This window comes from Eumetopias jubatus, unplaced genomic scaffold (genome assembly GCF_037043125.1).
Source record: "Eumetopias jubatus isolate StellerSeaLion01/CBP00866 unplaced genomic scaffold, mEumJub1_p1.0 scaffold_4, whole genome shotgun sequence".
Classification (NCBI taxonomy): domain Eukaryota; kingdom Metazoa; phylum Chordata; class Mammalia; order Carnivora; family Otariidae; genus Eumetopias; species Eumetopias jubatus.
The window spans coordinates 76,357,333-76,378,438 of record NW_028274810.1 but is presented as its reverse complement, the minus strand read 5'-3'; the positions used below and the strand labels follow the sequence as shown (position 1 = coordinate 76,378,438).

General features: G+C 43.6%; 1 protein-coding gene across 2 annotated transcripts in view; it reads right to left on the bottom strand.

Moving 5' to 3' along the window:
• Window positions 1-669: 669 nt before the first annotated feature.
• The window catches only part of TRIT1 (tRNA isopentenyltransferase 1), a 57,596-nt gene continuing 37,159 nt past the window's right edge, over window positions 670-21,106 (bottom strand). Inside the window, exons 6-13 of one of the 2 annotated variants that reach the window (XR_003612339.2) lie at window positions 20,911-21,022; window positions 20,425-20,537; window positions 20,100-20,177; window positions 17,243-17,352; window positions 16,793-16,910; window positions 13,888-14,085; window positions 13,438-13,533; window positions 670-2,610 (exon numbers count right to left, since the gene is read on the bottom strand). Coding sequence is in view for 1 of the 2 variants with exons in the window: in XM_028123433.2 (XP_027979234.2) it covers window positions 13,916-14,085; window positions 16,793-16,910; window positions 17,243-17,352; window positions 20,100-20,177; window positions 20,425-20,537; window positions 20,911-21,022 (701 nt within the window). In the remaining variant the exon portion in view is untranslated. Of the gene's footprint in view, window positions 2,611-13,230; window positions 13,534-13,887; window positions 14,086-16,792; window positions 16,911-17,242; window positions 17,353-20,099; window positions 20,178-20,424; window positions 20,538-20,910; window positions 21,023-21,106 lie in introns of those variants that run through there. The other variant, XM_028123433.2, reaches the window with a different exon arrangement.

Here is a 21,106-nt window from a genome sequence, read left to right as displayed (position 1 = left end):
AAGCTGGACTGCCTGGATTTACCAGCTCCCTCACTTCCTACCCGTGTAAAATGGCACAAGTGTTTTTTGTTGTTGTTGTTTTTAAAGATTTTATTTATTTGACAGAGAGAGATAGCAAGAGCAGGAACACAAGCAGGGGGAGCGGGAGAGGGAGAAGCAGGCTTCCCGCTGAGCAGGGAGCCCAATGCGGGGCTCAATCCCAGGACCCTGGGATCATGACCTGAGCTGAAGGCAGACACTTAAACGACTGAGCCACCCAGGCGTCCCAACTTGCGCAAGTGTTGAACCTACTTGTGCACCGGTCTCCCCATATGCAAAATGGGGAGGATAATAGTACCCATGGTGTTGAGCAATAAGTGTTCACACATGTGAATGGCTTACAAAGTGCTTGTCACAGAATAAGCACTCAATGCCTTTTCATTTATTTTATTCATTATTAATCATGAGTCCATTCATTTGAATTCTTTTTTAAATTTTTATTTATTTATTTTTTTTAAAGATTTTATTTATTTATTTGAGAGAGAGAGAGAGAATGAGAGATAGAAAGCATGAGAGGGAAGAGGGTCAGAGGGAGAAGCAGACTCCCTGCTGAGCAGGAAGCCCGATGCGGGACTCGATCCCGGGACTCCAGGATCATGACCTGAGCCGAAGGCAGTCGCTTAACCAACTGAGCCACCCAGGCACCCTAAATTTTTATTTATTTTTGAAATATTTTTAATTTATTTTTAAATTTTTAAATTGAAAAATTTTTTTAACTTTTACATTCATTTGAATTCTTAAAATCCCTTTCATTGTTCTGCCCTCCGGATCTCGTCTTTTATTTTCCGACCTTCATCGGTTTCATCTGTGCTCTAGGAGATCATCTGAAGTCCATTTCCTGTATTTAGTAGACCTATTGTGCTCAAGCTGGCATGCTTCCATTCAGTTTTTAATTCAAGAGCCACAGTTGTAATCTCCTCCTCCCTCTTTATCTCAGATTATTCCATTTGCAGGATTGCAGTTTCTAAGTTCATGGTGTACTTTTTGAAGTTGACTGGAATATCAATCAGGTACTGCCTACCTTCCTACCTTTTCTTCTGTTCCTTGCAATAGGTCTTCTTTGAAGGTAGGTAGCTCCTCTAAATCTTCAGAGAAATGATAGAGCATGCTCTGGGCAACTACAGAATATTTCTGGTTTATCCTTATGGAGCATCCTGGTTTGCCCAGACTGAGGGGGTTTCCCAGGACATGGGGCTTTCAATGATAACACCAGGAAAGTCCCAGATGAACTGGCCGAGTGGGTCACCTCCAGCTGCAGGAGCATCAAGAAGGAGCTCTGTTGTATTGGTATAGACATTCCCCCAAATCTATTTTATTTATTTATTTACTTACTTACTTAAGATCCTTTTTTTTTTTTTAAGTAATGTCTACACCCAGTATGGGGTTCGAACTCACTATCCTGAGATCCTAAGCATGCAAAAGGAAAACAACTTCCTTCAACCCTAAACCACTAGCAGCCACCCTCTCTCCTTTCATTCATTACTTAAGGAGCCGACAACCCTCACTATCGCCGGCCACTCTCCTCCCATTCACTTCAAACCACGGAGATGTGGCTTCCACGTTCTAACCATGGGCTGGGCCTTCTCTTACCAAGGTTACCACAATGTCCTCATCACTAAAAGCCACTGAATGCGTCTTATTCCTTATCAGACATGGCTTCTCTACACATTCTTCCCTGCTGACTACTCCACTCTCAAAGCTCTTTCCACTCGGCCTCTGCGACCCCAGCTTCCTGGTTTCTCCCCTGCTCTCTCACTACACTTCCATTTCTGATACAAGCTCCCCTTCTCCAATTGTCACTATTCCACAAGCTCTGTTCTAGACCTTTCTCTTCTCACTACAGACCCAGTGACCTCATCTTCCACAGCTTCAAATACCACCAAACCTGATGACTTCGAGATCTCTATCTCCAGCCCAGAGTGCTCACTGTGCTCAACCTGAATATCCAGTTCCTCACAATTTTCCATTAGGCTTCTCCGCAGACACTTCTATCTCAAGTCCCAAAGTGAACTCATCCTCTGCCCTGGGCCCAATCCTGTTCTTCCTCCGGTGCTCTCCATCTTGGCCAAAGGAACCACCAACAATCAATTGCTCGGATGAGAAAGCCTTCCTCCTGACCCCTTCCCTCTCCTTCACCACCCATATTTAACCAACCATCAAGTCCTGTGAGTTCTACCTGCTCTACTTTACCATCCCCCTGCCTCTTGGCTGTCTCCAGCCAATTCATTCTCCGAATTGCACCAGAATCATCTCTCCTGTAAGTACATGTGATGTTGTTATCTTCGGGTTGAAGGTTTGCAGGCTCTTCTATGACCTGGTTCCTGCAGAATCCTCCAGCTTTTTTTTCCTACACTCCCCTACCTGGCTCACTCCCGTTACTTTTTCTGGTGTTTTCTTAGATGCCATTTCCTCAGAAAGCCTTCCCAGATGCGTCTGAACTGGGTCAGGTACGGTCATTCATGTTTCCTGAACATCTCTATAACAGTATTTATCACATCCCTTGAAACAGCATGGAAGACTCGATCTCTCTGAAGACAGGAATTGTCTTGTTCACTGATACATCTCTAGCACCTGGAAAGGTGAATAGTAAGCACTCATTAAGTCTGCTGAATAAAATAACAAACAGAAGTTCCTAATTATAAAGCTCTTATCTGTTTATTAGATTAGGCTCCCAAAGTCCCCTACTTGCCTTCGTGTTAGTCCAGTTCCTGCACCTGAACAAAGTATCGTGCACCTGAAGTAAAACACAACTACTTGGTTGGAGTGCTCTTTCAAAATAGCTAAAAGCAGCATGATATGGTAGAAAGAGCCTGACTCCTGAGCTAGGAGACCAGGGCACCAGTCGGCTCTGCCACCATTGGTGCTCTTGTGGGTGACCCACTTAACCTTTCTGGGCCTTAATTTCTCCATCTGCAAAATAAAATAGCTAATCTAGATCAGTGATTTTCAAAGTGTGAAGAGACTTGAATCAGAGGGTCCAGAGGCCCCTGTGACCCACCAAGACCCCAAGCCACTCTGCTTCAATCTATGTTATGTGTTAGGAGTTTTGGTAAGGTTTTACTTGGGGGGAGAAAAAGGATCCATAGCCAAAGCTAGTTTGAAAACAACTGAACCAAATGACTACTGAATTCTGTGCACCCTTTACCTGCTGACATTTAAAACAATTGAAAGCCATGAGTGTCAGTATCAAGAAGGTAGTTTCTAAAAGCATGTGAAGATTCTGTGGAAGGCTGGAGAGGGTAGGCTGGCCCTTCCGTCTGCTGTCAAGAAACCACTGTTTTCATGCGACACTACCTCATTATGCACATCTAGGAGGACACAGAGGCATTTCTGAATTCACAAAAATAAGTTACATAAAGGTCTTTATCCCTCAATCCCCTGATAGTAACAAGGAAGCTCAGGCAGAAGGCATAGGTCTAAATGGTTTTCCGTAAGTCTCGCTTCACCCCATGTCTGGTGACTCAGAGGCTGATCCACCCTCACACCTGAGAATGCATTGTCCTGGGGCCTTGCACAGATAGGGCCTTCCTTTTGTGTGGGAAGTACTCAGTAGTTAGTGTGTGCCCAGGACTATATTCAGACCTGGGCATCTCCTAATATGCCACTTGCTTGCCCTGGGTCTCAGTTGGGGGACACCTATTGTTTGGTCTATCAGCATCAATCCCACACCCACCCTTTTCTTAAAAACTGTTTTTCCCCCAGCCCCATTCTTTCTAATCATAGTTTTTTTGTTTGTTTGTCTGTTTTTTAAGATTTTTAAGAAATCTCTACTCCCAACATGGGGCTCAAACTTACAACCCTGAGATCAAGAGTCGTGTACTTTACCGACTGAGCTAGCCAGGAGCCCCACTAGTCATATATTTCAATGGGGAGTAGCTATATTCTTAGGTGACCGACTCTCCTTCTTAATCCCGTGGTAAGAACAGAATTCAGCTCTACTAGCAGTCCTTCCTCCTTCCTTGGGATTGTTAAGCTTGCGAGTCAGGTGTCCTTTGCCGGGGAGCAAAGCTCTAAGATGTGAGGTGTGGAAGCTTCCAGTGACCATGTGAGGAAAAACTTGTTGGCGTGGAGAAAAAAGCAAAGTCAGCAGGCAGAGAAGAGAAGGGGGCAGACACAGTGCTGGTCGTGTGGAGTCCCTGATGGCAGCTCTTCCCGATGCCCACCTGCATCCTACCTGCTCCTCAGTGGGGCTCAGTTGTTCAATGTGTCCTTGGATCCCATGAGCCAGCAGATCTTTCTTTCTACCTAAATTAATTCACATTGGCTTTTAGTCCCCTACAACTGAACTGACCCCAACTCTACATTAAGTCACTTAAATAGTGGGAGTCTGTTTCACTTGCAGAACCTACTTGAAAGATTTTTGGCAAGGACGAAGGAGATATGTAACTTTGTTAAAACTGTCCTAAGCTATAAATATGTAAGGATTAACCATGACATGTCTGATGATGAATATGATGGCAAGTGCTACCCAGGTGGAGTTAGCACAAATCACCTGCTGCTAGAAAGACAAGTGTCTTGTTGACTAGAAGGCAGGAACTCGGTGGTGGATACCCACTGCCTGTCTGTCCAGTTGCCCTCCCCTCCCAACTCACACACCCTACTTCTGGGAATCACTCTACCTCCACTCCATCCATTTGGTTTCCATGGGAGCTGCCCTATTCTTTCAAAACTCCATCCCTAGCCTGGTTGATTGATGGGCCTCAGGATAAGCACCAGACCCAATCGAGGATAATGAATCCCTTTCCTGGGACTCTTTTTTTCAAATTGTGGTAAAATATATATAACATAAAATTTATGATTTTTAAAAAGACTTTATTAGAGTAGGGGAAGGGGCAGAGGGAGAGTGAGAGAGAGAATCTCAAGCAGACTCCCCGCTTCACATGGAGTCCCATGCAGGGCTTGACCCCGGGACCCAGAGAACATGACCTGAGCTGAAACCAAGAGTCGGACACTTAACCGACTGAGCCACCAAGGCGCCTCTAAAATCTATGATCTTAAACCATTTTCAAGTGTATAGTTCAGTAGTGTTGAGCATTTCATACTATTGCACAACTAATCTCCAGAACTTTTTTGTCTTGCAAACTTGAAACTCTATACCCATTAAAAAATTCCCCATTTCCTCCACTCTCCAGGCCTTGGCAGCCACCATTCTACTCTCTATCTCTATGAATTTGACTACTTTAGATCTCTCATATATGTGGAATCATACACTATTTGTCCTTTTTGTGACTGGCTTATTTTATTTAGCATAATATCCTCAAGGTTCATCCATGTTGGACCATGTGTCAGAATTTCCTTCCTTCTTAAGGCTGAATAACATTCCATTGTATGTATATACCATATTTTGTTTATCCATTTATCTGTTCATGGACACTTGAGGGTTATTTCCATTTTTTTGGCTGCTGTGAATAATGCTGCTATGAACATGGGTGTACAAAAATCTCTTCAAGACCCTGCTTTTGGGGGTGCCTGGGTGGTTCAGTCGTTAAGCATCTGCCTTCGGCTCAGGTCATGATCCCAGGGTCCTGAGATCGAGCCCCACATCGGGCTCCCTGCTCAGTGGAAAGCCTGCTTCTCCCTCTCCTACTCCCCCTGCTTGTGTTCCCTCTCTCGCTCTCTCTGTCAAATAAATAAATCTTAAAAAAAAAAAAAAAGAAAAAAGGACCCTGCTTTTCAGTTCTTTTGGGTACACACCCAGAAGTGGTTAACTGCTGGATCATTTGGCAATTCTACTTTTGATTTCTTGAGGAACCACCATACTGTTTTCCATAGCAGCTGTACCATTTTGCATTCCCACCAACATTGCACAAGGGTTTCAATTTCTCCACATCTTCATCCACATCTGTTATTTCCTGGTTTTTGATAGGAGCCATCCTAATGGGTATAAGATATCCCGGCACTTTTGAACTTTAGAGAAAGAATCAGCACAATCTCTCTGATGTAAAAGCTCTAAGAGGTAGAGCTTAGGTGCTACATGGCAGCCTTGTCTCCCACCATATAGAAAAAGCCTGTTTGCAATGAGAGAAGAGACAGGCGTCTCCACAGCATCATATTAGATAGTACTGGTTGTGCCTGGGGCTTTTCCGTGCTTGAATCTGATGAGACACCTAAGTAACCCTATCATAAATTCACCTTTTTGCTTCAGAGTTTGGCTTATTTCATTTTTTTTTTTTTAAGTAGGCTCCAAGCTGGGTGCCCCAATGTGGGGCTCGATCTCACGACCCTGAGATCAAGATCTGAGGTGAGATCAAGAGTTGAACGCTTAACCAACTGAGCCACCCAGGCATCCCAGGGTTTGGCTTATTTCATTGGTAACCATGAATCTTAACTAAAATAAACATCTTGGTAAAAGGGTTAGTTCTTCGGGAAACCTTTTTGCTATTTCTTGATTCCTTCTTACAAGTAGTTGGGATATAAGTAAATTGTATATTTAAAAAGCCCTAAAGGAATGCCCTTAATGAAGTAGCGCAACGGTTAGAGCATGGGTTTGGAGTCAGCCCAAACCGGCTTCAAATCCTAGCTCAACAAATATCTAGTGAGTGCCTTGCAAGCTGCAGGCCCCCAGCAGGTGCCAGGGATAAAGCAGTTAACAATGGACAAAAACCCCTGCCCTCACAGAACTTTCTTTCTAGTACTCAGCAAATATTTGTGTGTCAACTATGTGCCCGTCACCAGTAAGCACTCTGAATATATATGCCTGTTTATAAAGGGGGGGTCATAAGTTACCTTGTCCGTTTGTTCAAAGGAATCATTATAAGGTATGCATGTGTTTAACACACAAGGCCTGCCTGACACATGGCAAGCACTCAATGAAAAGCAGCCATGTTTATGTTTAGACACAGAGTCATGCCTTGCAGGAACTAGCCTCAGTATCTGTTGGATGCCCAATGTATGTCCTACATTTGTCTCAAAACAGGACTGACATCTTGACAGAATTTCCACTCCAACTGGAGCCAGAGATAGTTATAGGTGATATGCGCTGTAGCAGAATAATGAGGCAAAAGAAGATGGTGAGTAAGAACACAGACTTTAGAGTCACTCGCCTGGTTTCAAACCCCAGCTCGCGCTCAGGAAAATCACTTAACTCTTCCACTCAGTTTCCTCAACTGAAAAATAGGACTAACAACAACGATGATGATATTACTTCACAGAGCTGTTGTGAGGACCAAATGAGTTATTATATGTAAAGTACTGAAAACCTGTCTGGTACAGACTGCTATGTAAGTACATCCTAATGTTACTTATAAACTGCTGTGGAGGGGCACCTGGCTGGACTTGATCTTGGGATCGTTGAGTTCAAGCCCCACATTGGCCAAAGATTACTTAAAAACAAAAACAAAAAACTGCCATGGGAACACACAGAGAGGGGATACTAAGCCTCCTTAGAGTGCCAATGAAGCTCTAAGGAGAGGACATCAGATCTGGGCCCTCAAGGATATATAGGAATTCACTAGGTAAAAAGTAGCAGAGAGCATTTCAGATGAAGAAAACAGTTTAAGCAAATGAGCTAAGCCATGAAGAAATCATATGCATTAAAAACAATAGGGGCCCTGGCTGGTTCATTCAGTGGAGCATTCGACTCTTGATCTCAGGGTCGTGAGTTCAAGCTCCACGTTGGGTATAGAGTTTACTTAAAAAAAAATTAAAAAAAAAATAACATCGAATAGGTGGTAGATAATGCATGAGGCACTGTTTTTGGCCATTAGCATTGTGGACCACCAAACTAATCAGTTTTAAGTCAGAGCTTGACCTGATATTTTTGGGAACTGACACTACACCATAAACTAACACTTCAATGGCATTAACAATTTTTCCACATGAAGCAAATAAATCCAATTTATACCTACCATTTACTAGGCACTTCATTGCCAGTAAATGGCAACAACTATGCTGTTTTCAAAAGGACCTCATTTAATCCTTACGATGTCCCCTGGAATGGAGACAATAACTCCATTTTATATATAAGGAAACTCGGGCTGCCTGAGCAATTTTCCCAAGGTCACAGAGACAGTATACTAGATAGGAAAGTGTTCAGCTGCAAGTATAAATAGCGGTTTTGGTTGTTTGTTTTTCACATAAACATAAGTCCGCCGGTAGGTAGTTACAGCCCTTAGTTCAGTGATTCCACAATGCCACCAAAATACCTAGGGTTCCTCCCCACTATTTTGGCCCTATGGCTCCCACAGTCTCATGTTCCTTATGATACTTTTTTAAACCCATCTTTAAAAATCTCACCAGTCAAGATTTTGTCCAGCTTTACTTTTTGAAGTATTTCAGCAGTCAGCTCATACAGCTCATTGATTTCACAGATGGGGAAATAGATTTGCCCCTAGCAAGATATCAGAGCTAATTAGTTACACCAGCCTGGAGTCCGGTGCTCTTTCCATGATACAAGTATTTAGTGGAGACTGCAAGTTGCCCACCAAAATCTGCTCTCCCATTTTTTCTTGGCACATGGCTGGACTACATTTCTCAGCCTCCTTTGCAGGTAGGTGTGGATGGCCATATGACTAAGTTCTTGCCAATGGAAAGTGCAAGGTATGTGTGCCACTGCAGGGTCCAGGTCTTAAAGCTCTGGGTGTCTCCTCTGGATTTGTTTCCCCCTTCCCACTGGCTGGAAGCAGTGATGACCCAGCTTCACTCATGCAGATGATAAAATGACAATGCCCTCCCCCCCCAGAGGATGGAAAAGCAACATGATATGAGGAACCCGTCTGTGTCCCTGAATAACTGCTTGGAGCACAGCTGCCCCACTGAGCTGGACCACTCACTTCAGAAATGTTAACTCCCCCTCAGAGTTGTTATGTGAGAAAGAAACAAACTTCTTTGTTCCTTAAGCCACTGTATTGTTGAGCCTCTTTGTTATAGCAGCTTAGCCTTTTATCCTAACTAATACAACCATGCAGCTTCCTTTGTACGTATTCAGAACAGCTTCACAAGTGACCAGTGAGCCATCTTTTTAGAAAATAGCCCTAACCGCCCAAGCAGGTGATAAATACTGAAATTCCTTCCTGTGGTTACTATCTCAAGATTTCTTCATCCTGGTTAAAGTTATTTAATAATTAAAACAGATCATTTATGTGGAGACCCACTTAGCTTTTATGCTTTCATGTAATTATTTCAACAAATACTTGATTTTCTAGATGTTGGGGATATATAGACAGGTTACTGCCTTCAAAGATAAAAGCTTGCCTTCTGGCGTTTTTTTGTTGGTGGTGTTTTTAATGTGTTTTAAGCAGAAAAATCTCTTTGTAGGAACTGAGGCTAAGAATACAGTTACTGAGGGTTACAAAGGATCAAACCATGTACCTAGACTATAGATGAAGTTTTCCTGCTTAGCCCCAAAAATCAAGCAAAATATTTTAAAGACTAAGAATCCAGCTCTCTGATTTTCAGAGTCAAAGTATTTCCTACCCACTTAAAAATAGCATTGCCTGAACTACAAGAATTGTAAAGCTAGTTAAGATTTTTACTTTCTATGTCAACTTTATCTCAATAAAACTGGAGCAAAAAAATTTTTACTGACAGAGGTAGATGGACCAAATAGCTTGCTGGGTGCTGGAATTAATTACCAAAGCCATTCAGAAAGCACTGCTGTGGACTGGAGACTCTTGAGCACCTGGACCAAAGGGCTCGGCTTGTCTAGGGATTAGCTGAGGCCAGATGGTACAAAATGGCACTCTTCATCCTCCCTCCAGGCTGAACAAATAGCCCAGAGTTGATCTCCATGGTCCTTTCCAGCTCTCAAATGAGATCTGGAATGAGATATTTAGTAGTAGTAACAGAGGGAAGCAGAGGTTTGTCCTGGCTTTGCCACAACCTGCTCTATGGCTATGGAATATCCATGTTTTGGGCCTCAGTCTCCCCATCTGCACAAGAAGGTGCTAAGGATCCTTTCATCTCCACATTTCCGACAGTCACTAGGAAGAACTACTTCCCTTCCCTACACTCAACAGCAAGGTCATTCAGAAGGCAGCAGGCGGAGAAGGGGAGATCTACCTCAGTGCAGGGCCTCAGACTGGGGCTCCAAGCTGATTTCGAGTGTTCCTCTTCTCTAGGCTCCCTGCTCATGGTGAAGGAAGTTCATCTTGTTGACTTTAAATTTTCTAAGAATGGGGCAGTGGGCACAACCACAGTGCCTTAAATTTCGTAGGTACTTCATAAATATTAGGCACTTGGATTTCTTTCTTTCAGGAAACTCCTGATTTCCAATTGCCATTGAGATAGCAGTGAGTTCAATGAGAAGTTGCTGCTCCAGGGAGTTCAGATGAAAGGATTAAAGGTTTTTTGAGGTAGGATTATTAAAACTAGTTTTTCCTGCTTCTCCGCTGAAACTTTTTTTAAAGCTTTAAAATATATTCAGTGTCTTGAGTGAAGAGCATTTGAGAGACTAAGGCTCCTCCTAAAATTACAGCCAGCTTAATAGTGCCTCAGCGCCTGCACTGCTGCTCACCAGCTGTTCTCCCGTGCGGAGTCCCTCTGCCCACTGGTTAATGGGAAGAGAAACAGCATCTCCCTCCCAGGACTACGTGAGAAGAGAAAGTATATAAAGCGCTCCGTCCTGTTTGACTCACAGTTAAATATTTATCCCCACTTCCAGTGGGAAGGTGTGACTTTCTGCTCTGTTAGCTCCTGAAGTAGTTAATGTAAAACTGATTGGGAAAACTCTATTATGTTTCATGTAAAGAACAACGTGGGGTGGATACAAAGATAATTTCTTCTTTGACTTAGAAAATCTTTATTCTTGAAATTCAAAGTCATTAAAATTGGGTAAAGCTCAATAAAACTCAAGAGGTCCAGGATATCCCACAGAGTGGGGAAGGAGGGAGGAGAAGCCACTGAAGTCATACTGAGAACCTCAGCCTTCAGGTCACGTGGTACAATATCTACAGACCTGGCTCCAAACTCCTGCCCTAGCATCATGCTGTGCCATGTTACGTGCCTTCCCCCAACACATGCACACTCTCACACACTCGGGTGGGTGGGGTGGGGTGGCGGCAGGTCCTCGGATTACTTGCTCTTATAGCAAGTGTGATTTCTTTGCAGCCTTATTACAGCTATAATTCTGTAATTATTCAATCAGTGTGGACTTTCTGGATCACCCCTGTATCCTCTGAGTCTAGCAAAGCACCAAGCACATGGTAAGTTCTGAGGTATCTGCTGGCTGAATGAATGGGCTGGCCATAGCTTAAGAATTCGTCAGAGACTGGTTTTTGGCCTAAACCCTAGCATCTGAATGAAGTTCAGTATATGAGGTAAGTGAACCCTGCTGGGGTAAATGGTTAAAGCCCAAAACAAGAGACCTGACAGAGGTGGCAGGAGAAATCCACGCACACCCAGATGCTGCTAACAGGAGAGGTGACAGATGAAGATAGTATGTGCTAAATGCTCTTTTGGGTAAGGGGGGGGAGGGGGAAAGAATATATATTTCTATTTGTTCATTTTTGCATTAAAACACTCTTGAGAGAGATATAAAAAACTAGTAAGTATCTATTTGGGGAGAACGGGATAGAGACGGGAGCGAGATTTCTCAAAGAATGTCTTTTTTTTTTTTTTAAGATTTTATTTAGGGGCACCCGGGTGGCTCAGTTGGTTGGGTGTCTGCCTTCCGCTCAGGTCATGATCCCTCAGGTCCTGGGATGGAGCCCCACGTCAGGCTCTCTGCTGGGTGGGGAGTCTGCTTCTCCCTCTGCCTCCACCCCTGCCGCCCCCTGCTGTGCTTTCTCTCTCAAATACATAACATTTTTTTTTAAGATTTTATTTATTTATTTGACAGAGAGAGAGAGAGAGACAGGGAGAGGGAACACAAGCCAGGGGAGTGGAGGAGGGAGAAGTAGGCTTCCCGCAGAGCAGAGAGCCTGATGCAGGGCTCGATCCCAGGACCCTGGGATCATGACCTGAGCCGAAGGCAGATGCTTAACGACTGAGCCACCCAGGCGCCCCTCAAATACATAACACATTTTTTAAAAAATAAAGATTTTATTTATTTCAGAGAGAGAGCGAGAGAGCCACCCAGGCACCCCTTAATGAATATCTTTGATATCATTTTGATTTTTGAACTACGTAAACAAATTCTGAACTATGTAAACAAAAAAATAAAACTTTTAAAAAATGCTAGAAGGAAAAAGAAAAAAAAGGTAAAGCTATGGAATTCAGCACTGTTTAAAAAAGGTCAACCAAGATTGATAGTTCTTTACCCTCTCCTCCTACACACAGCTAACCAAGAACTGCTTTTTATTTATTTATTTTTAAAGATTTTATTTATTTATTTGATAGAGAGAGACAGAGAGAGAGAAGGAACACAAGCAGGGGGAGTGGGAGAGGGAGAAACAGGCTTCCCGCCGAGCAGGGAGCCCGATGCGGGGCTCAATCCCAGCTCACGACCTGAGCCGAAGGCAGACGCTTAATGACTGAGCCACCGAGGCACCCCAAGAACTGCTTTTTAAAGTCCAGCAGAAATGCTCCTTCTTCCAAGATCCTCTCCCCCCACTTCCCTCCCCTCCAAAGTACAATTCTACACACCTCTTATGGCCTTTAGATATTCTCCTCCCTAGACTGGCTGTTTGTACAGTATGAACAAAGCTCCCTGAAAACAAGAACGACATCTCATTTTATCTCTGTTTTTCCCTCTAGCCTGTCATCTAGTAGATTCTGAACAAATAAAGTATTACTTGAGTGAGGTTATGGCTTAATGGATACACCCCGTTTGGGGTGATGAAAAAGTTTTGGAAATAGAGGTGATAGTTGCATAGCACTATGAATGTAATTAATGCCGAACTGTAAACACAAAAATGCTTAATTTTATGCTAAATACATACATATACTCAACATTGCTGGAAATCACACATCTCCAAACACCCTCTATGTCTTCCAGGAATATAACAAGTGCTCAATAAACATTTGCTAAATAATGACCAAACAGTATGATCATATGAAGAATGTCAAGTTTGAGAAAAGGCTAACATGTTTTTGTTTCGTGATTGTTGTTTTTTTTTTTTTTTAAGTAGGCTCCAAGCCCAGTGTGGAGCCCAACACAGGACCTGAACTCAGGACCCTGAGATCAAGACCCGAGCTGAGATCAAGAGTAGGATACTTAACCGACTGAGCCACCCAGATGCCCCAAAGCTATTATGTATGTTGATAACAGAGCCTACTGTGTATAAACTAGACACGGAATATACATTTTTTTAAGGACTAAAGAGACTCTTGGAAACTTTTTCTTTATTTAACTTTTAATAAAAATATAGACTCCTAACTCAATAGAAAGACAGCAGTGATAGTAATTATCACACAGGAGGACCTCAACAAATGTTAAAGTCTTGTTTTCAAGTGCCACGTCATGACCACCTCCTTCTCTCCTTCTCAGTGGAATTCCAAGAACTGGTTGAGGTCACTTACTCATCTCACTGGGGCTGGGGCTTTCCTGTCATTCACCCAAATCCAGAACTCCTGATTTGTGGCTCACAATACTTCAGTCATCTTTTATAAAAGTATCTGAAAATGAGATATTTTTAGCCAGAGTCAGGGACATAAAACTTTTTTAAGGGATATAGGAATTTCAGGTATTCATTACCAAAAAGATCCTCAAGTATTAAAAAGTGCAATCTGTGCCTCTTTCAAAAATAGAACCTTTAAGGTTGAAAGAAAAAAAATTCCTTCCCCAAATCATCATTACCAGGCACATGAGCCAAACAAGAAGCTAACAAGACCTGCTGTTCCCGTGACAGAGAGCACGAGACTTTAAAACTATACCACCAAAGAAAGAAAATGGTGGGGGCTTTCTGCATAGCACTCCTCAGTCCAGACGGGGATACAGACATAACCCTCCCTCCTGAACTGGGTCCCTACCTGTGCAAAGGCTACTGGACTTGTCTCTTTAAACACCAGATTTCAGCTCTTTTTCATTCTGCCCTGGGGATCCTTTCTCTTTAAGCTCTTTGTCACGGTCTGGAGAAATACTCTGATTTTCTACGGTAGCTACAGCATCCAAGTCCAATCTTCTTCTCTTCTTCAGTTGGTGCAAGTGGGATTTGGATTTTATATGTGCTAAGACAAAACAAAACAAAAACAACTCATTAGAACTTTCTAGAATCAATCCTAGAAGCATACAAAATTAACTATACAATCCTTTTCTTTAACAATAACAGGATCAACATGTACTGGTATAGCTGCTTAGCATTTTTAAGGGAAGGCAAAGTTATATGGCCAACAAGCTACCATGCATTAAGTGTACCCTGCTGGGTGCTTTATATCACTAATCCTCACAGCCAACTTGCAGGACAGTATTATTCAGCTCATTTTATACAGAAGGAAACCGAAGTTCACTAAGGACTTCGATTTTGTCCAAGGACACACAGCAGGTTAAGTTCTTTAGCTCACCTATAGTTCAAAAAGAGACCAAATTTTCCAGAATCAAGGCTCTAGACTCAATTTTCCAGTACGGGGCTTCTTGTTACAGATAGATTACCTTTCAACTCACTCAGCTAAAAAGTTACAAATCCAAATCCTTGTCTGTATTGCAGGACAGATGCTCTGTCCCACATGAGACCTAGAGCTGTCCTGGCACTTCTTCCTGCTCACACAGGTTGCCCCTGCTGATCTGACATCCCTCTGCCTGGGTTAGACAAGCCATCTGAATGACTAACCCACAAGGTTCACATTCTCCAAGCACACAATGCTCCAGGGAGATAACAGGAAGCATTCTTCTTTGTCGATCCTTTTTGAGGGTCCACAGAAGCCATAAAGCTGAAGGGTCACTGTTGCCTGATACTAATTTCTTTTTTTTTTTTTCTAAGATTTTATTTATTTATTTGACAGAGGGAGACACAGCGAGAGAGGGAGCACAAGTAGGGGGCGTGGGAGAGGGAGAAGCAGGCTTCCCGCTGAGCAGGGAGCCCGATCCAGGGCTCGATCCCAGGACCCTGGGATCATGACATGAGCCGAAGGCAGACACTTAAATGACTGAGCCACCTAGGCACCCCTGCCTTATACCAATTTCTGAACTCTCACCCCAAAGACTGTTCCCACCCTCTAACTCATACTAGCTTCTTTTTACTTATTCTTTTTCAAGGAAATTCTCTTTGGAAGCCTCTAATGAGATAGATGACTAGATTAAATGATCTTTGATATCTATTAAAAACATCATTTTAAGGGTTTCAAAGCAAAAAACAAGTAAGGAAGAGGTTAGAAGTCAAAGAAAAGTTTACTTGGGGGAAAAAAGTCAGCTTTATTCTCCAGCTAGAGCCTAAGGCAAAAAAGGGCTTCTGGCCTGGCTCTCCATGGCAGCAGGAGATGGGAGCAAGGACTTGACAGATGGCACTATAGAAGGGTTCACACAAGCTAAGCTCACAAAGGCTCACAAATGTTGTTTCTTTAAGGCTATCCCTGAAGGACATTCGACAAATTGAACCACTAAGTTTCCTTTAGAAAAAACAATCAGACACTCTCTTTCTCTTCCCCTTTCATCATTATAAACCAATGACAATCGAGGCTTCTTCTGCTGCTTGGGCAAATCACAGCCATCCCCAGTCTCTGACAATGGAGTTCATTTTGCCAGCGTTACCAGTTAACAGAACTAATCATTCTATTGGTTTGTATGGGAAGAAAACTCTATTTCTAGGAAAATCCCATGCAAGGCAGTACTCTGAACAGGATTCCAGCCACTGGGTCCCTACAAGCCTTACTGTGCTCAAAAGGAGTGAGACTTAAACAAGTTTCCAAATACAATGTAAATTCAAGACTTGGGAGGCCCTGGCCCTTTTTGGGCTTTGACTAGAGGACTACAAGAATCTGACAGGGGAGTTCAGTATGACTGTGGTAGAGGCAGATCCAGGCTCTAAAAGAGCGAAAGAGAGAATTAGGTCAGGACCCATGCTGGTTGCTCAGGAGTACCTTTAAAGAAGACATCACCCTTTGGCCACCTTCTTTATACAAGTCTGACAGCTTTGCTTTCACAGCTTCTTTTTTTTTTTTTTTAAGATTTATTTACTTGAAAGAAAGAGTGCATGCGTGGGGGAGGGGGGTGCTTAGAGCAGGGTTCAATGGGGGGCTCCTTCCCACAACACTGAGATCATGACCTGAGCTGAAACCAAGAGTCGGACGCTTAACCTACTGAGACACCCAGCGCCCCTGTTTTCACAACTTCTCTTAACACTTTTCATCATAGCTTTAGCAATCACCACCATTTCAATATATTACCTTAAAAATTACCAAAGAGACCCCACTTTCAAAGAATGTACTTGGGAGGAGTAACTGCACTTCCTCCCACTCTCCCAGCTGTTTCTGCTTCTTTGGTGTCTTGGGTGAGGTGGCTGGTATCCCTTACAATCCCACCTCACCTACACTGCATTCTAAACATGAAAGGCCAAGAAACTCCTAGAAGGTAGGATCAGGAAAATCAAAGGAGCTCTGGAAAGTTAACTGCAGACCTCTCAGTACAAAATATCTACTTTAGGGGTGCCTGAGTGGCTCAGTTGGTTAAGCGTCAGCCCTCAGCTCAGGTCATAATCCCTGGGTCCTGGGATGGAGCCCTGCATTGGGATCCTTGCTCAGTGGGGAGCCTGCTTCTCCCTCTCCCTCTGCTGCTCCCCTGCTTGTGCTTGTGCTCTCTCTCCTCTCTGTCAAAAAATAAATAAAATCTTTAAAAAAAAAAAAAAAGCAGACTCCAGCATTCAACCTACTGAAGACCTTAAAGTTCACAAAGTCACTGTGAGCCACCCTTACAGATTTCTCCATGCCCTTCCCCAGATTCTACCTGCCCATTCACGGTCCCCAATGATGATTCGATCACAGAGGTCACATATGTGATAACTTCTCTTGTTCTCCGTTTCATTGTATGGCATCTTTACTGGAGCAGCTGCAGGCTTGTGGCCCTGAAAGAATGGGGCGGGGGGGGGGGGGGCGGTGGGAGAGAAGCAATCAACTCAAAGAGATTTGGATCTCATTCTCTGATATTAATAAGGAGACTGGGATTTTCCCAAGATTCCTTTTTCTCATCCCAGAGAAACAGGTGGACTACCAACAGATTTTAGCAACAACCTTTCTAAATGTGAAAGTAGAAACACAGCCTCCAGGGATCTAAAAGCAGCCAGCTCTTCTGCTCTATTCCATAGAAAAGAAAGCTTGGTTCCCTACTAACAACGGTGCCGGCTAAAGAAAGCTCTCTGAAAGCCAGACAATACGCAGTACTATGATTAATAATCACCTGGATGAAACTTTGCACGATTTCAAGAGCAGGTTCAAGAACAGACTCTTCCCACTTCGAGACATCAGACACTTCTAAGCCATACACTGGGGGGACACTGGGACCAGGTCCTAATGATGACAAAGAGAAGTTGTTAGAAGTCAGCCTCCAAGACTCCAATCAATTCTGCTCCCAGGACTCCAAAATCCTCAAAGGAAATATATGGGGGCCAAAGGAATAAACATTCTGATCATGCCATTCATTCTAACTAGAAATATGAACCAAACAACTACATACAATCCAAGAATGACCTAGAAGGTTCACTGATCTGTAGCCAACAAGTCTAGCTGTATAATCCAGAGACTTCTAGAGACAGGATCCTCCAGATCAGTCAGAAAAACAGAACGGAGTAACGGCTCTAGTGACTACCACATGGGCTACAATATGAAGATAGCATATCATAGGAGTAAATAAATTAACAGCTTGAAGTAAATGCCTATTCTAAGTTGCCTATCATCTTACAGTGATGTTGCGCTTGTGGCAAAAGAGTTCAGGGCTTTCTTTAGGAGCAGACACTAGTCTCAGGTTTGTATATATCCCTTCCGCAGTATGGCATTCATGAAACTTGTTGATACCATACGGATATTCAGGGACTGGGAACAGAATAATATCAATCAATGAGCCACTAAATCTGAGAACTAGAAAGAAGCCTTGAAATTGAACTAGTTGAGCCCCTTCTTTTAGGAAACAGATCTAGAGGAGTGTTCAAGAAACACCCTTTGGTAGATACTTCTGAGTGGAGAGGTGACTGGGGATAGCCCAGGGTACAGCCACAGACGTTCTGTCCATTGGAGCCAGCCCTGTTTAGTCTCTCCTGGTAGCTTCCCATCTACGGACACACTAAATTGCCTCCCACAGCTAGGTCAAGTCAGCTGCCTAAAGGCAAAGAGCATCTCCCCATGGACAAAAACATCAAAGTCCTTAGGATGCCAACGGCTGGCAGGTGCTGGCCTTTTGATTGTGCCAACCACAAGTAAGATTCTTCATAAAATGGACTGGGCTGCACCTGCCACCACGCGGAAAGGTGAGACTGGGAGGGTGTAGGCAGCATCCACAGCACACCTGGCCTTGGCTAAGCTCTGCACCTGTTTCCAGGCCACCCTATATTTTCCTTTCCCCTCTGAGTCCTTTGTTGGGCTTCTGTGCCCTGTCTAAGCACCTTTCAACAAGTTCTCGGCTCCCAGCTGCTATTTCTGGCATGGGTCCAAGGCCAAGTTGGGGCGGGGAAGTCCCTCTGGCTTCTTGCCAGAGCCATGTCCCAGCAGACTAGCCCTGGCCAATCACACACGGCTCCTGGTTTACAAGGCAGCTGTGCCTTTCACTCTAGCACCAGAACTGAGCCGGCAGCATACACATGAATGAGGAATGGGCAGATGATGCACTGTGTGCCATCAATCCCTCCTGACTCAGAGATGGGGGAGTTATTGTGGCTTTACAACAGGAGGAAGTTTCAAATCATTACAAAAAACATCTTTTGTTACAGACTAATTGTTAGCCCTGGGGAGAAGAGAAGCTGCATTAGAAATCTGTAGTAGTGAATTTCAGTCAATGCAATTCAATTTCGATTTTAGCTGAAGCCACAAACTCTTGACAGGACATGCCAAGAAAGCAGGGTAAGTAGAAGGAAGTATAAAGAGCCCCTTGGTGCCAGAACTACCCCAGAGAGGTCTGGCAGAGAGCGAGCATGGGAGAGAGAACTTCAGCAATCAGTGGTCAACAACATGGATCGAGGTGTTCCTGTTCAGAGACCGTGAAGAGCAGAGTGGAGGCCTCAGCTGTCCTTATCTATAACTGAAAGCAGAAGTCTAACAGCAAAAGGCAAACAGGACTATTTAAAAAGTGCCTATAAGATAAAGTTGGTGTTTCACTTAATCTCCTTGAAATTGATCTCCTTTTAGCTCATAACCACACAATTTCTCACCCGAGGCCCAATATCAACGCTGTCTAGCTAAGGTGATAGCTCCAGGAAACAAGAAGAGTGCTATAAAGTACAGTGTGGGGGGTGGGGGTGGGGGATCAGGCCTGCATTCAATACTGCTTATTCAGCTGGCAGATTTTTGGCAAGATATTTAACTTCTTGAAATCTCCATTGCCTTATCTGCAAAAATAAATAACACCTACCTTGCAGGCTCAGTAATATATATATAGCACCAAATCTAGTGTCAAAGACATAGAATAAGGTCAAATGAAGGAGAATTTCCTTCCGTTTCCTTAAAAGTCCTGTTCAATTGAAGGCAAAGCTGCAGCGCTCGAAAGCACCACGTACCTGAATGTGAAGGCAATGCTGGGAGAACTGGTGTAGGTTTGACTTTTTATACTGTTCATCTGGCCTAAGAACCATTTTCTTTCCTTTTCTCTTTCTTTTTTTTTTATTAATCTCCACATCCAACATGGGGCCCAAACTCACAACCCCCGAGATCAAGAGTCACATACTCTTCCAACTGAGCCAGCCAGACACCCGAGAACCATTTTAATTAGGAAAGCCTCCCTACAGAAATCGGACTGCACTTCAGGTACAAAATCTGAAGCTAAAGTCAACCTTAAACACTGACGCTGCAAAGATATTGCTAGTATGCTCTTACCTGTTTGCAGCCAGCACCCATGTGTTCAACTCCTGATTGGAAAGATTTCATTTGTTTTCTAAGACATTACAAAGAAGCATCCCTGCATAGTCATTTATGCAGTAGACCCTCTCCCAGATCAGGTCCCCAAAGCTTAGGACAGGTCCAGAAACTAAAGTTCCTTTTCTGGGTGAGCTAAGGACATCTATATTCTACTGGAAACAGACCCAGGGATTAAGGAAAAACATAAGACTTACTGCTCAAAAAACGGTTTTTAACCCATCGGTTTTGCTTCCGGGCATATCTCTTAGTCACTTGTTTCAGAGACTCAATACCTGAAAGACAAGGTATATCTAAGAACCTCTAAATTCTGACCAAGCCGAAAGGCAAGTCCCCCCAGCCCAGCAGAGGAGAAAATCAACAATAGCAGCACACTAGAGTACACTTGGTAGACAAAAATCTTAATTCTGAGTTGAAGGCCATTTGGGACTCTTCTGGCCTCAACTCGTTCTCAGACCATACCAGCGGGGTACTCTGCCACCCAAGAATGTCCAAGGCTAGGTTAGATGGAGGAATTCACACCTTTCTTTAGGAGCTGGTTACTAGTCTCTGGTGTGCATTTTCCCTCCGTGACCAGGTACTCGTGAAATTCCTTGAAGCCAATGGATTGGAAGATACCATGTTGATAGTCCTGGCTGGGAAAAGGAGAGCATCAGCAGATGAGCCATTGCATCAGAGAGCTAGAAGGGGCCTTAGAGAAGATCTAGCTGGGCCATTTCATCTCACAGATGAGAAATTGAGATCCGGAGCAGTTACTGCCTCTCTAAACTTCCTCCACCAGCCCCCACCAGCTCCCTGGTTATTTCCCTTGAAAATTAACTCCTGGGAATGTCTGAGATTAGAAAAGTGCAACTGTAACGAGTACACCAGACCTCCTTCCAACAAGCCTTGCCAATGCCAAGGACAATGGCTAATAAACAAGTAGATCCAAAGCCAGTATTACATTTATGATCTTTTGATCATAAGCAAGGGAGGGAGAGTAGGTCAAAGAAATGGCCAAATCCTCACCTATTTTCTGCAACTTTCTTCTGATTATAGCGTCTGTGAAAATCTCTTAGTTCATCCAAGAGCCCAGCAGCAAGCATGTCATCCACCCTCTTATCCAAGCGCTCATCTAGAACTTCAATCACATTAGCCCATCAACCAGCAAGCCTGTCATAGGTGCCCACTAGACACTTACATGATGAATGGACAGGCTGCCACA